Source organism: Rhodamnia argentea, chromosome 8 (genome assembly GCF_020921035.1).
Source record: "Rhodamnia argentea isolate NSW1041297 chromosome 8, ASM2092103v1, whole genome shotgun sequence".
NCBI classification, from domain to species: Eukaryota; Viridiplantae; Streptophyta; class Magnoliopsida; order Myrtales; family Myrtaceae; genus Rhodamnia; species Rhodamnia argentea.
Genome location: NC_063157.1, coordinates 4510198 through 4522335, shown reverse-complemented (window position 1 = coordinate 4522335; position 12138 = coordinate 4510198). Strand labels below are relative to the sequence as shown.

The window sequence follows — 12138 nt, the reverse complement described above, 5'->3', positions numbered from 1 at the left end:
CTAACTATCATGCCCCCCATATTTATAAGCAAATTCCACCGCCTTATAGTGTGAAAGCGTCAGCCGAAATCTTATCCAAAAGGAGTCCAAATCAATGTTGTATTCTTCTATGATCAAAAACCTTATCCTTATCTATTAACGTGGATAAGCATTATCCATAACAAGTCCAAAGCCAAATTGAACTTTTTTTCTTATAGTTTGTGGATAACGATTATCTATAACGAGTTTGAAGTCAAATTGGACTTTTCTATTTAAAAAATTAACTTATTATTTTTCTAACAATTTGGACCGGTAGTTGCAAATTGGAACCGATCACGACAGTGTTTGTATTTATCCAACAGCTTGTAATTTTTGGTAATTTAGCCCAAAACACCGGAATCGGACCCGGAGTCGTCCCCACCAAGGTGCGCCGCCGTTGACGTCAGTGCGGGAATGGAGCCACGGCCCACTGGTGCACGTGTCCGCCGAGGGTTTCAGAGGCGCCGCTTCTCTCCACCGCTTCTGGAGGAGCGATACTGCCGATCCTTCTATTCCTTCTCGCTCACGACACGTCTAAATCCGGAACGTACCGGATCCTGCTGTCGTCCCTGGTCTCTTGAGTGATACAGCACGAGAGAGCGCGCGCGCGCGCAGAGATGAGGGAGGCATTTCTCGGCCTTGTAATCTCCATCTATTGCTGCTGCTCTGCCATCCAAAGGTCTTCAGCTACCGTCGTTTTGAAGCCCTCTTCCACCACCTCCTTCGAGGACCTTCCCGCCAAATTCGGTCTCTCTCTCTCTCTCTCTCTCTCTCTCTCTCTCTCTCTCTCTAGGGTTGACTTGACGATGAAGCGCTCTTTCTTTTTGAGTTTAATCTGCTATCTACAACTCCGCAGCTGTCGACGTGGATGAGACGGGCATATGCGGAGCGCTCGAGATCGCTGATCCCGCCGACGCTTGCTCTGCGCTGCGCGACGGCGTTCGGTCAAACGGAACCGATTTGATTAGGTTTGCGTTGATCGTGAGGGGTAACTGCTCGTTCGAGGACAAGATAGTGAGCGCTCAGACTGCCGGTTTCGGGGCGGTCATTGTGTATGATGACCGCGAGAGGGCCGATTTGGTGTACAGTGAGTTGCATTGTCCTTCCAGTTTTCCCATGACTAGTTTGCTTGTTAGTCCGCTGACTGCTCGACGCTAATTTAGTATGAGTTGATTGGTGTATATGCTGATGCTGAACCATGACCTTCCTTTCTCGAAGTTGAGCTCAATTAATTTTGTTTTTTTCCATTTTCGGTCAGTTCATAGAATGCTTAAAAGCTTCAAGATGGTGAGCTCGATCTGCTGTTTGCCATTACATTTCCTGGTACCTCGAGTTCACTTAAATTGAAGATCTATTATGTCATTGGAAGATCATTGTCTTAAGTAGTTGGGAGATTAAGGAGCAAAGACATGTCTCTTGTGCTATGTCGCAGACTTAAATCAGCGTTCTGGGTCCATGTTATTGCATAAATGTTGGGCGGTCCAGGGGGCATAAATATCGAGAAACATCATGAGCCTGGTTGAATGGTTACTTAGATTATCCATTGATGGTTCGTTCTCTATGGTGCAGTGATGGTTAATCCCAAGGGAATCACGATTCCTGCAGTTTTTGTTTCGAATGAAGCTGGTCAGAGTCTAAAGGAGCATGCCCAAGTGGGTACAGGGGAATGCTGCATTTATGAATCTTGTGTCAAAGCAGGCTGGACTGTGCTGGCTATATCGCTCATCTCCCTCATTGTCATATTTGGCTTATTAGCTTTGGCCTTGTTTGTTCCAAGACCATGGTTGTACTGGCGAGGAAGAACACATCACATTAAACATGTAGATGATAAAATCGTCGCAGAACTTCCCTACTTCACGTTCAATTCTGCTCGAAGTAGTGACAAGTACACTAGGGAAGTTTGTGCCATCTGTCTTGAGGATTACAAAGATGGAGAGATCCTTAAAACCCTTCCTTGCCAACACGGTACAACATGGCTATCTTTCTTGCTTGTTATACGTGGCTCCTTCATAGAAATTTAATTTATAGTTCACATTTTAACCTGGTCAGAGTACAGTGGCCAGTTCTTCATTGAGCTTCCTGCATTCATTTATTTTAGATTACATTAGAAAGCCCAAACGATCATGGATCTATTATGCTTTATTGTTACAACTTTGCATTAGGTAGAATTTCAGGATAATTGGGTCATCTGCTTCAAGGGTGATTACAAATCGTTGAGGGAAAAGATTGAGACTCGTACTATTATATGACATCCTGATGAAAGTAGTATCTATTGAGCTTCCTGCATTCATTTAATTTAGATTACATCGGAAAGCTCAAGCCATCATGGATCTATTGTGCTTTATTCTTGCAACTTTGCATTATGTAGAATTTCAGGATATTTGGGTGATCTGCTTCAAGGGTTATTACAAATCGGTGGGGGAAAAGATTGAGACTCGTGCCGTTATGTGATGTCCTTACGAAAGTAGTATCACCATGTCTTTGTTATAATTCATCTTCCAAATTGTTCAGGAAAAACAGTTCAGGGTTGTGTTTTCATTGGTAAATGTCGTTTTCTGGAAACATGGTTTTATCAATGTCTCCCCTCTTTTCTTGTAAGATAACTAGTATATGTAAACATCTTTAACTTTGAGAGCTCCATCCAGAATTTCATTCAGGCTGTGTGGAGTCTTGGCTGAAGAAGGGAGGATTGTTCTGCCCTGTGTGCAAGCATGATGTGAGGACCAAGAGAGCATGCCATGAGGTAACTTTCTAGAGCCATCCTGATGAATGATGGTGCAGTTTTTGTAATGTTTATTCAAGAATGTACAATGCTCTAATGGCCTCATGCTGATTGAGTGACTATATTCAATTCCGTATTTCCATCTTGTTGTCTTGAACAGGTCAACTAGAGGCTTGCTTCTATGGCCATTCTAGTTATGGTCAATTCATATGGACTACCTATTAGGATCAAGTGTGAAAATTGAAACGAACCTGCTCGGGATCACTATGCTCATGGAGGTGGATAATTGCATAAATAGTTTTGCCTGAGTGTGGATGTTTCTGGGGATACATCTGCATGTACTTGAGGAGTTGCTGTACTTTTATTCAGATTTGACATCTTGTTGTTAAGACTGGCAAATTTGCTCACGGCATCTATCTTTAGCTTGCATGCGGATGGATCATTCTATATTCGGAAGTTAAGATAATTGATGAATACACCAATGCATGGCTTGCTTTAATGATGGGTGGGCCTTCTTCCTGTTGGCATCATTGTTGGCATGAGGTCAATCTTGTCCGAGTTTTTTAGCATAGGAGCGTACTTTGGCTTTATTAATAGGACAAGGTTTATGATAATCGCTAGGCATTTGAGAGTTACAGTTACTTGAAGCATCTCCATCACATTTGACAGTTTGCCCTTGTAGAGTAACGCGGATCACTTGTCATTAGATTGAACACCAGTAACTCCTTCAGAGATCCTTGTAATTTTCTTTGATAAAAAGTTAAGCTGGGTGCAAGATAGTACTACTGCTGAAGAAAGTTGTGGGACATTGTGAGTTTTGTATTTGTAGGCACCTGACAGTGGATATGATCAAGGCCCTACTGCTTGTGCTGATTGTGTTCTTGACTCATACGTGTCTTCTATCGAAGACATAAGAAACTTATATTTATTTTTATTACATCGTCGAGCAATGAAATCTACTCCATACTGCTTTCTGAGAAACTTACATTTGTTAGATAGATACATCACGGAGCAATGCAAATCTACTAGTTGCAACATGCAATGTCAACTGTTTGAAATGACAGGCATTAGAGATGCAAATCTGTAATAATACAGTTCAATGGGAACAATGCTTAGGTTTTTTAAATGGGTGGGTGCCTGTGTAAATTGTCAAAAGTCCACGGGCTGCATCATATTTATGCCATAGAGAAGTGATGGGATCTTCTCCATCCAAACTGCTTCTCAGACAGAGGAGAGAGGATTACTTGCTGATGGAAGTTTCTCTAAAGGAGGAGCTAAGTAAAAAGAGAAGACATGATTCAAGGAAATTAAAAGAAAAAATACTTCTCTATAGTCTTTTTTAATAGACTTTAGAAGTTAAAAAATGATGTTATCCTTCTTTTTTCTTTGGTTTTAGAATGGGGTTGCAGGGTGGGGATGGAGATGGAGGGTGTTTGAGTTGTATCTGCTTGCCACCCTTATGTATTGGGGGAACTGTTATTTCAATGGATTAATATGTATGGAGAAATTTTGAAAATGCTCATGTGGAGAAAGTTGTTCAAAATTTTCGAGACCAGCACAGATGTCTATCGAGGTTTAAAGTTAATCATGTTTTGCAGACAAGGAGAGAAACTGGGCTTTAGAATCAAGAAGGAAAATGGCGATTTGTTCTGCTATTTGAAACATCAGGTATGAGATGCATCCTTAAAAAAAAATCATTGTTTAGAGTGTATGGATTGGCAGTGAACCTCGTTTCATCGTCAGATGGAGGACTTTGGGTGAAACACAAAAGCTCCCACCATGACTAGGTCCCCCTAGTTTGCATGTTGCCTTTTTCGTTTATCTGACTGTGAAACAAGTTGATTTGAGATTAGTGGATCCCAAACACTCAGACTGCATTAGAGCACACGGGAATTTACCGTGTGACGCCTTGCCCAACTCATGTTATTCAGCTATGGTGTTACTTGTCTATCATTTCCAATTTTTTTACTGCATCCTTATTCTCCAGGATTACTTTATAAAGGCTCGAAGTGGGTCGGTGCGCTCAACTTATGGGATCTCCTCTGGCTTCTCTTTGAAGATGCTGTTACGAGTCGAAGCTTGGCAATATCGACATCAGCAGCAGCAGAAAAGCCCCCTCATGACCTTTGAGCCTAGCTGAAACAATGATCCTGTTCCTTCAAGTAAGGACCTTGTCATGTCTAGTTCCCTGTATATATATCTGTTCATATTGTCGATTGGATAGAGCCTCAAAAGATTTTTTACTACTACAGCCCCACAGGACTATATTCTTGTAATAATTGCCCCCGAATATTGTCGGACCGACATTGCAAAGCGGGTGCTTATGAAGACAAAGTGTATGCATCTGTGACATGTTGTAATTCCGGTTAACCTACGACTCGAAAAATGAAACTGCCTTTGGGTTGATATAAAGAAATTGGTGCAAGAACGAATTTGACAAAACGATCAATAGAAATCGAGATCGGTTAGAGATTCGGGGTGATCCACGATCCAACAATTTACAATGATACGCATACTGTCTATCGATCGCAATCGAAACGCCTTGACTGGACGGTGATTTGGCATTGCAGATCCGCCGTGTTTATTTATTTATTTATTATTATTCTGTGCTAGGAAAATCCACTTGCATATTTCTCTGCCCCCTTATAATTTTGAGGTAGTTTAATTTTTTGTACATCATACTATTGCGTCTAACTTAAGAATGGGCGAGTAGCTTTGCACTGCTTCTCTTAACATTTGTGTCTTTGTCCGTGCATACAAAAAGAGCCGCAAAATGATGGAAAATTTGAGCCTAATTCCCTAGAAAACCCTTGACTTTAGGTTTATTTCTAAATCTATAGTAAATTTTTTTTGTCTCGGAAAAAATCCTCAAATTTAGGTAAAGTTTCAAATCTACCTCGAATTTTATTTTATCTAAAAAAATGAAAAATTCTCAATATATTCTCAAAGCTACCCTGTGGTATGGTACTAACTTGACGTGAAATTTTCACGTTGATAAAAAACCTATATTAGAAAAGTAATGAGGTGATAGATACGGATCGACTTGACATTTTCATGTGGATAACAAATTCACTCTCAATAAAGAAATTCTCCAAAATAAAACCATTTTAGGATATGAAAATTAGAGACAACTAATGGTGATTTTTTGATAAAGGGCTAATGGGGCAAATTTGAGATTAGAGTAAAAATTGCTGATTTCTTCTTAGACAAAAAGAGTTCCGGGTAGATTTGGGACTGAATCTAAAGTTTAGGGATTTTCCCGAGACAAAACAAGGTTTGGGGCAAATTTGGGACTTGATTTAAAGTTCGGGGTTTCTTAGGGAATTAGGCTAGAGAATTTGACAGTGGCCCCACAAATAAAAAAAGTTCGAAAACTCAGCTTTTGCTTTTAAGCGAGAATTCTCTAATGAGTAACATATAATCATAGATGGACAACTCTTTTATCCTTTTATTCGGGGACCAATTTTGGTTTTGACAATTTCGAGTGATAACTGAGGATGCGGAAGAATAAGTTTGTGTGATGAAAACAGGAAATCACTCAATAATAGAATAGTGCCAACAATCAGGAGTTATTCCTTCCAATGAAAAATAAAATGCCTATTTTTTTTTTTAATCAGTTACCAGATACAAATAAGTCTTATGCTTACACCAAGCGCGACAATCACCAGTCATTACTATCGATTGTATGGTCCTTCGACGAGTCTTTTCATGTTACGGAGCGGAGTTTTTCGAGGCATAATAGGTCGGTATATCACATCTATTGTGTTTATCTTCCCCGTCTCCCCATCATAAATTCAAAGAAAAGACTCGCAGGCAAATCTGTTATTCAAGGGGATGACTCGGGTGCAGAGGTTAGCTTCGGATTCGTATAGGTGATTGTTGGAAATTAAACCAAATTCATTAATTATTGCCAAGGTTTCGATGAGTCCATTAGACTCCCAAGGCGCATGCACGCGCTAGTGCATGAATCAAGAATTTTCTTTAATGCTTTGTAGTCTCTCCAAGTGTCTTTTAGAGTTACAATGTTTTGATTAATGCATTTAGTTGTTCTTTATTTATGAGTCGTGTAATTGAAGAGTCATTGTATTATGCCTATATAAAGGTTTGTCTTGTAACCATTTTAGTGTGGGTGAATCGATTATGAATATAGTATATTGAAAAGCCACCTTTCGTCTCCTCTTCCTTGTGTGAACAAAGTTCCTTTGTGAGTGCTTGTTGAGTGCCCCACAGTCGATTTCTCCCAACAAATTGGTATCAGAGCTTCACGGTTTCGTGATTATGGCATCAACAAGCAACCTTCCTTTTCAATATTCAGTCCTCACCAAAGAAAACTATGGCAAGTGGGCTTCTAGAATGAAAGCCATACTCGGTGCCCATAGTGTGTGGGATCTCGTCAACAATGGCTATGATGAGCCGGATGAAGATGTTGCATTGACTCAAACTCGGAGGAATGCATTGGAGAAGACTCGTTCGAAAGATCAACTCTCGTTGTCAATCATCTTTCAAGCCTTGGATGATTCCATGTTCGAAAAAGTCTCGAATGCTACTACATCCAAGGAGGCATGGGAGATTCTTCAAACCACGCACCAAGGTGTTGAGAAAGTAAAGAAGATTCGTCTTCAAACTTTGAGAGGCGAATTCGAGGTAATTCGTATGAAAGAATCCGAGTCGATTTCTGATTATTTCACAAAAGTTTTAGCTATTGTGAATCGGATGAAAAGGAATGACGAAGATGTTCCCGATGTTCATGTTGTCGAAAAAATCCTGCGGTCATTGGATAAGAAGTTCGACCACATCGTCGTCGCTATCGAGGAATCAAAAGATGTCGATTCTATGACGGTCGATGAGGTCATGGGTTCGTTACAAGCCCATGAAGAAAGACCGAAAAGAAACAAGTCCGAGCCAATGGAGGAAGTACTCCAATCTCGATTGACTATCCGAGATGACAAAGGACAAAAAAGTGACCCTATGGAAACTCGATGGGTCAATCAAGATCGTGAACAAGGACGCGGTAGAGGCGGTTTCCAAGGAAGAGGTCGTGGACGAAGCGGAGGAAATTTCGCCCGAAGCAATGAGTGCTTTCATAATCAAAGAAGTGCTCGTGAAAGAGGAAGAAACACAAATGCACGGTATGATAAATCAAAGGTTCGATGTTATCGTTGTAATAAATGTGGCCATTATGCTTATGAGTGTTGGCAAAAAGAAAGTGCGGCAGCAAATGAAAAGGCAAACTTGGTGAATGATGGTGATCAAGTTCTTATGCTGGCATTTAAAGAAAATGCTGATGAAAAAAATGATACGTGGTACTTGGACATTGGAGTAAGTAACCACATGTGCGGTCGAAAGGAGATATTCGTCGAAATGGATGAGACAGTAAAAGGAAAAGTCTCGTTCGGTGATAATTCTAAAATTCTCGTCGAAGGGAAAGGTACGATTCTAATTCATCTGAAGAATGGAACACGTCGGTTTATTACTAACGTGTATTATGTACCGAAGATGTCGATCAATATTTTGAGTTTGGGACAGCTTCTTGAGAAAGGATTTACTGTCTAGATGAAAAATCTATGTCTTATGTTGAGAGATCGCAATAATAAGTTGATTGCGAACGTAAAGATGTCGAAGAATAGGATGTTCACTCTGAACATCAAAGATGAAATGTCTACATGCCTTCAAGCATGTGTAGACAATCCTTCGTGGCTATGGCACTTGAGGTTCGACTATCTCAATTTCGGCGGACTCAATATGCTTTCTCGCAAGAAGATGGTGTATGGCTTACCGCATATTGATCATTCCGATCAATTATGTGAAGGGTGTGTTATTGGTAAGCATTCTAGAACCAGCTTTCCGAAGGAGTCGACGTATCGAGCGAAAAAGCCACTGGAGTTGATTCATTCTGATCTATGTGGTCCGATCACTCCTCAATCATACGGTAATCATCGATACTTTGTTACGTTTATTAATGATTTTACTCGAAAGACTTGGGTGTTTTTCTTGAAAGAAAAATCGGAAGTGTTTGATACGTTTAAGCACTTCAAGAAAATGGTTGAAAAGGAGAGTGGTTATTTTATTAAGTCTTTAAGAACCGATCGTGGAGGAGAATTTACTTCTGGAGAATTCAATCAATTCTGTGATTACCATGGTATTCGACGTTTCTTAACGGCGCCGTACTCCCCACAACAAAATGGTGTAGCTGAACGAAAGAACAGAACCATTCTCGACATGGTTCGTAGTATGTTGAAAAGCAAAAATTTGTCGAAGGAGCTTTGGGCCGAAGCTGTCAAATGTGCAATTTATCTGCAGAATCGATGTCCCACGCAAGGACTCGATGGTGTTACTCCCGAAGAAGCATGGACCGAGAGAAAACCTACGGTTTCTCACTTGAGAATTTTTGGGAGCATTGCTTGTGCTCACATACCCGACCGTAAAAGATCGAAGCTAGAAGACAAGAGCAAGAAGCTTATTTTTATCGGGTATGATTCCTCATTGAAAGCTTACAAATTGTTTGATCCTGTTACTTTGAAAGTATATGTAAGCAGAGATGTGAGTTCGATGAAGATGCTTTGTGGGAAGACAATCGACAAGTTGTCGAATCCGCTTGTAGTGATTCTGTCGAAATGGGGCGTGATTCCGTCGAAATAGAAGACAACTCATCGAATCCTTCATCTTCCTTTCCAACATCATTTTCAAGTCCAAGTTCATTATCACCAACTTCTTCAAATGGTGTTGATGAACCGATAGCACCAAGATCGAGAAGATTATCCGAACTTTATGAAACCACCGAAGAACTCCATCTTGTATGTCTTCTCATGATTGTGAACCACTTATTTTCGATGAAGCTGCTAAAGAAGAAAAATGGAGAAAAGCCATGGATGAAGAAATAGAAGCCATCGAAAAGAATCAAACATGGGAACTTGCAGATCTTCCGAAGGACAAAAAGGCGATCGATGTCAAATGGGTGTATAAGGCCAAGAAGAACGAGAAAGGAGAAGTCACTCGTTATAAGGCCGGACTAGTTGCAAAGGGCTACAAGCGAAAAGTCGGGATCAACTATGACGAGGTGTTTGCACCTGTCATCCGAATGGAAACCATCCGACTAATGATTTCCATTGCAACTCAAAATCGATGGCCCATATATCAAATGGATGTCAAATCGGCATTCCTGAATGGTGTTCTTGAAGAAGAAATTTATGTCGAGCAACCCGAGGGGTTTGTTGTGAAAGGACATGAAGACAAAGTGCTGAGATTGAAGAAAGCTTTGTATGGGCTTAAGCAAGCTCCAAGAGCTTGGAACTCCAGAATCGATGCATATTTCAAGGCGAATGGCTTCGAACAATGTCCGTATGAACATGCTCTCTACTTGAAGCACAAGAAAGGTGATGTTTTATTGGCATGTTTATACGTTGATGATCTTGTCTTCACAGGAAATAATTCCGGATTGATCGACACTTTTAAAGCGTTGATGGTGAAAGAGTTTGAGATGACAGAAAATGGTCTCATGAATTATTTTCTGGGTATCGAAGTAAAGCAAAATGCAGATGGGATTTTTATTTCCCAGAAAGGATATGCTGAAAATATCCTTGAGAAATTCAATATGAAAAATTGCACTTCGGTTAATACTCCGATGGATTGTGGTGCAAAACTATCGAAGTTCGATGAAGGTATCGATGTTGATTCGACATATTATAGAAGCTTGATTGGAAGCTTGAGGTATCCGACCTGCACTGCACCGGATATCATGTACAATGTCGGAATTGTGAGTCGATAGATGGAGAATCCGAAGACATCTCATCTTAAAGCAACGAAGAGGATACTTCGGTACATCAAAGGTACTATCTCTCTTGGCTTGTATTATTATCGATCCGAACTATTTCAACTCGGAGGTTATTCGGATAGTGACTATGGGGGAGATGTAGATGACCGAAAGAGCACTACGGGTTTTGTATTTTATCTGGGTGAAACCGCTTTTACATGGTCATCAAAGAAGCAATCCAGTGTTACTCTGTCGACATGTGAAGCGGAGTATGTTGCTGCATCATCGTGTGTGTGTCATGCGATATGGTTGAGAAAGTTGCTAAAAGAAATCCATATGGAGCAAAAGGATGCAACGGAAATTTTTGTTGATAATGTTTCTGCCATTGCTTTGGCAAAGAATCCAGTTTTTCATGAGAGAAGCAAGCATATCGATGTTCGATATCATTTTATTCGAGAACAAGTCGGTGACAAACAAATCGAAGTTGTGCACGTGAAGACCGGTGATCAAGTCGCATATATTTTTACGAAACCTCTCAAGATCGAAGTGTTTCGGAAATTCAGAAGTTTACTTGGAATGATCGACGGAAGAGAATTTGGTTTAAGAGGGAGTTTTGTTGGAAATTAAACCAAATTCATTAATTATTGCCAAGGTTTCGATGAGTCCATTAGACTCCCAAGGCGCATGCACGCGCTAGTGCATGAATCAAGAATTTTCTTTAATACTTTGTAGTCTCTCCAAGTGTCTTTTAGAGTTATAATGTTTTGATTAATGCATTTAGTTGTTCTTTATTTATGAGTCGTGTAATTGAAGAGTCATTGTATTATGCCTATATAAAGGCTTGTCTTGTAACCATTTCAATATGGGTGAATCGATTGTGAATACGGTATATTGAAAAGCCACCTTTCGTCTCCTCTTCCTTGTGTGAACAAAGTTCCTTTGTGAGTGCTTGTTGAGTGCCCCACAGTCGATTTCTCCCAACAGTGATATGATAAAGAGCATGTGGGGTTTTTTTTGCTTCCTTATAGTTATGGAGTGACCGTTTACACACCTTCTCGGGCCAGCGTAGTGGTCCCATTATGACAGTGAAATGATCAAAAGATGCTGCTTCGAAAGGCGGGGCCGAAGCTTTGGACTAGTCTTGCTTCTCCAGCTCCACCAAAGCATTTCAAAAGAGCGCTCGGGAATAAAGCTTGATCAAAGCGGGCAAACAGAAAGATCGTGTCACTTGACAAGCGCAGCCACGACGGCTTGTTTCTCAACCGCAGTAGTTCTTGTTCTTCTTCTTCTATATCAGAGGTCGATTCAGCGGATGCAGTGACCTCCATGGTTAGTCTTTGGATTGCAGGTTCTAATCCCGAAATGGATTCTTGTGGGCCGGTCCCCGGAGGGATAGCTTCACTCCCGGTTTCCAATGATGGCTCCATCTCGGTTCGAGGAGGGGGTCAAGATAATCCAGAAGCTTCGAGACGGCTAAGCATTTTCACGAGTATTGTAGAAGATTCTCAAGAGTATTATAGGTAACGTACGCTTGCATTATAGAGACTTCTTGCAATTAATGGCATGCACGTATGGCAAATCGGAGATTGGATGTTCAATAATTGAATTATAAAACTTGCAAAAAGTGCAATCAAGTCCTAAAACTTGT

General features: G+C 40.6%; 1 protein-coding gene across 8 annotated transcripts; it reads left to right on the top strand.

Annotated features, from left to right (window-relative positions):
• The first annotated feature begins 297 nt into the window (after window positions 1-297).
• Window positions 298-5126, top strand: LOC115744760 (receptor homology region, transmembrane domain- and RING domain-containing protein 1). Of its 8 annotated transcripts, none has more exons than XM_030680094.2 (6): window positions 301-765; window positions 875-1105; window positions 1588-1983; window positions 2664-2761; window positions 4339-4408; window positions 4800-5126. In XM_030680094.2, the coding sequence occupies exons 1-5, from the start codon at window positions 636-638 to the stop codon at window positions 4360-4362; spliced, it is 879 nt and encodes a 292-aa protein (XP_030535954.1). In that variant the 5' UTR covers window positions 301-635; the 3' UTR covers window positions 4363-4408; window positions 4800-5126. The 8 variants fall into 8 exon arrangements, 6 of the variants coding, with proteins under 6 accessions (XP_030535950.1, XP_030535954.1, XP_030535953.1 ...); XM_030680093.2 differs by having other exon boundaries at window positions 4743-5126; XM_048283376.1 differs by having other exon boundaries at window positions 4484-5126.
• Window positions 5127-12138: the final 7012 nt, after the last annotated feature.

Excerpts from the sequence above, each read along its gene's own strand:
- LOC115744760 (XM_030680090.2), top strand. The coding sequence starts at position 636 with ATGAGGGAGGCATTTCTCGGCCTTGTAATCTCCATCTATTGCTGCTGC. Across the intron at positions 1,106-1,587 it reads GAGGGCCGATTTGGTGTACA|TGATGGTTAATCCCAAGGGA; the intron begins GTGAGTTGCATT and ends TCTATGGTGCAG. Across the intron at positions 2,762-4,799 it reads CCAAGAGAGCATGCCATGAG|ATGCTGTTACGAGTCGAAGC; the intron begins GTAACTTTCTAG and ends TTCTCTTTGAAG.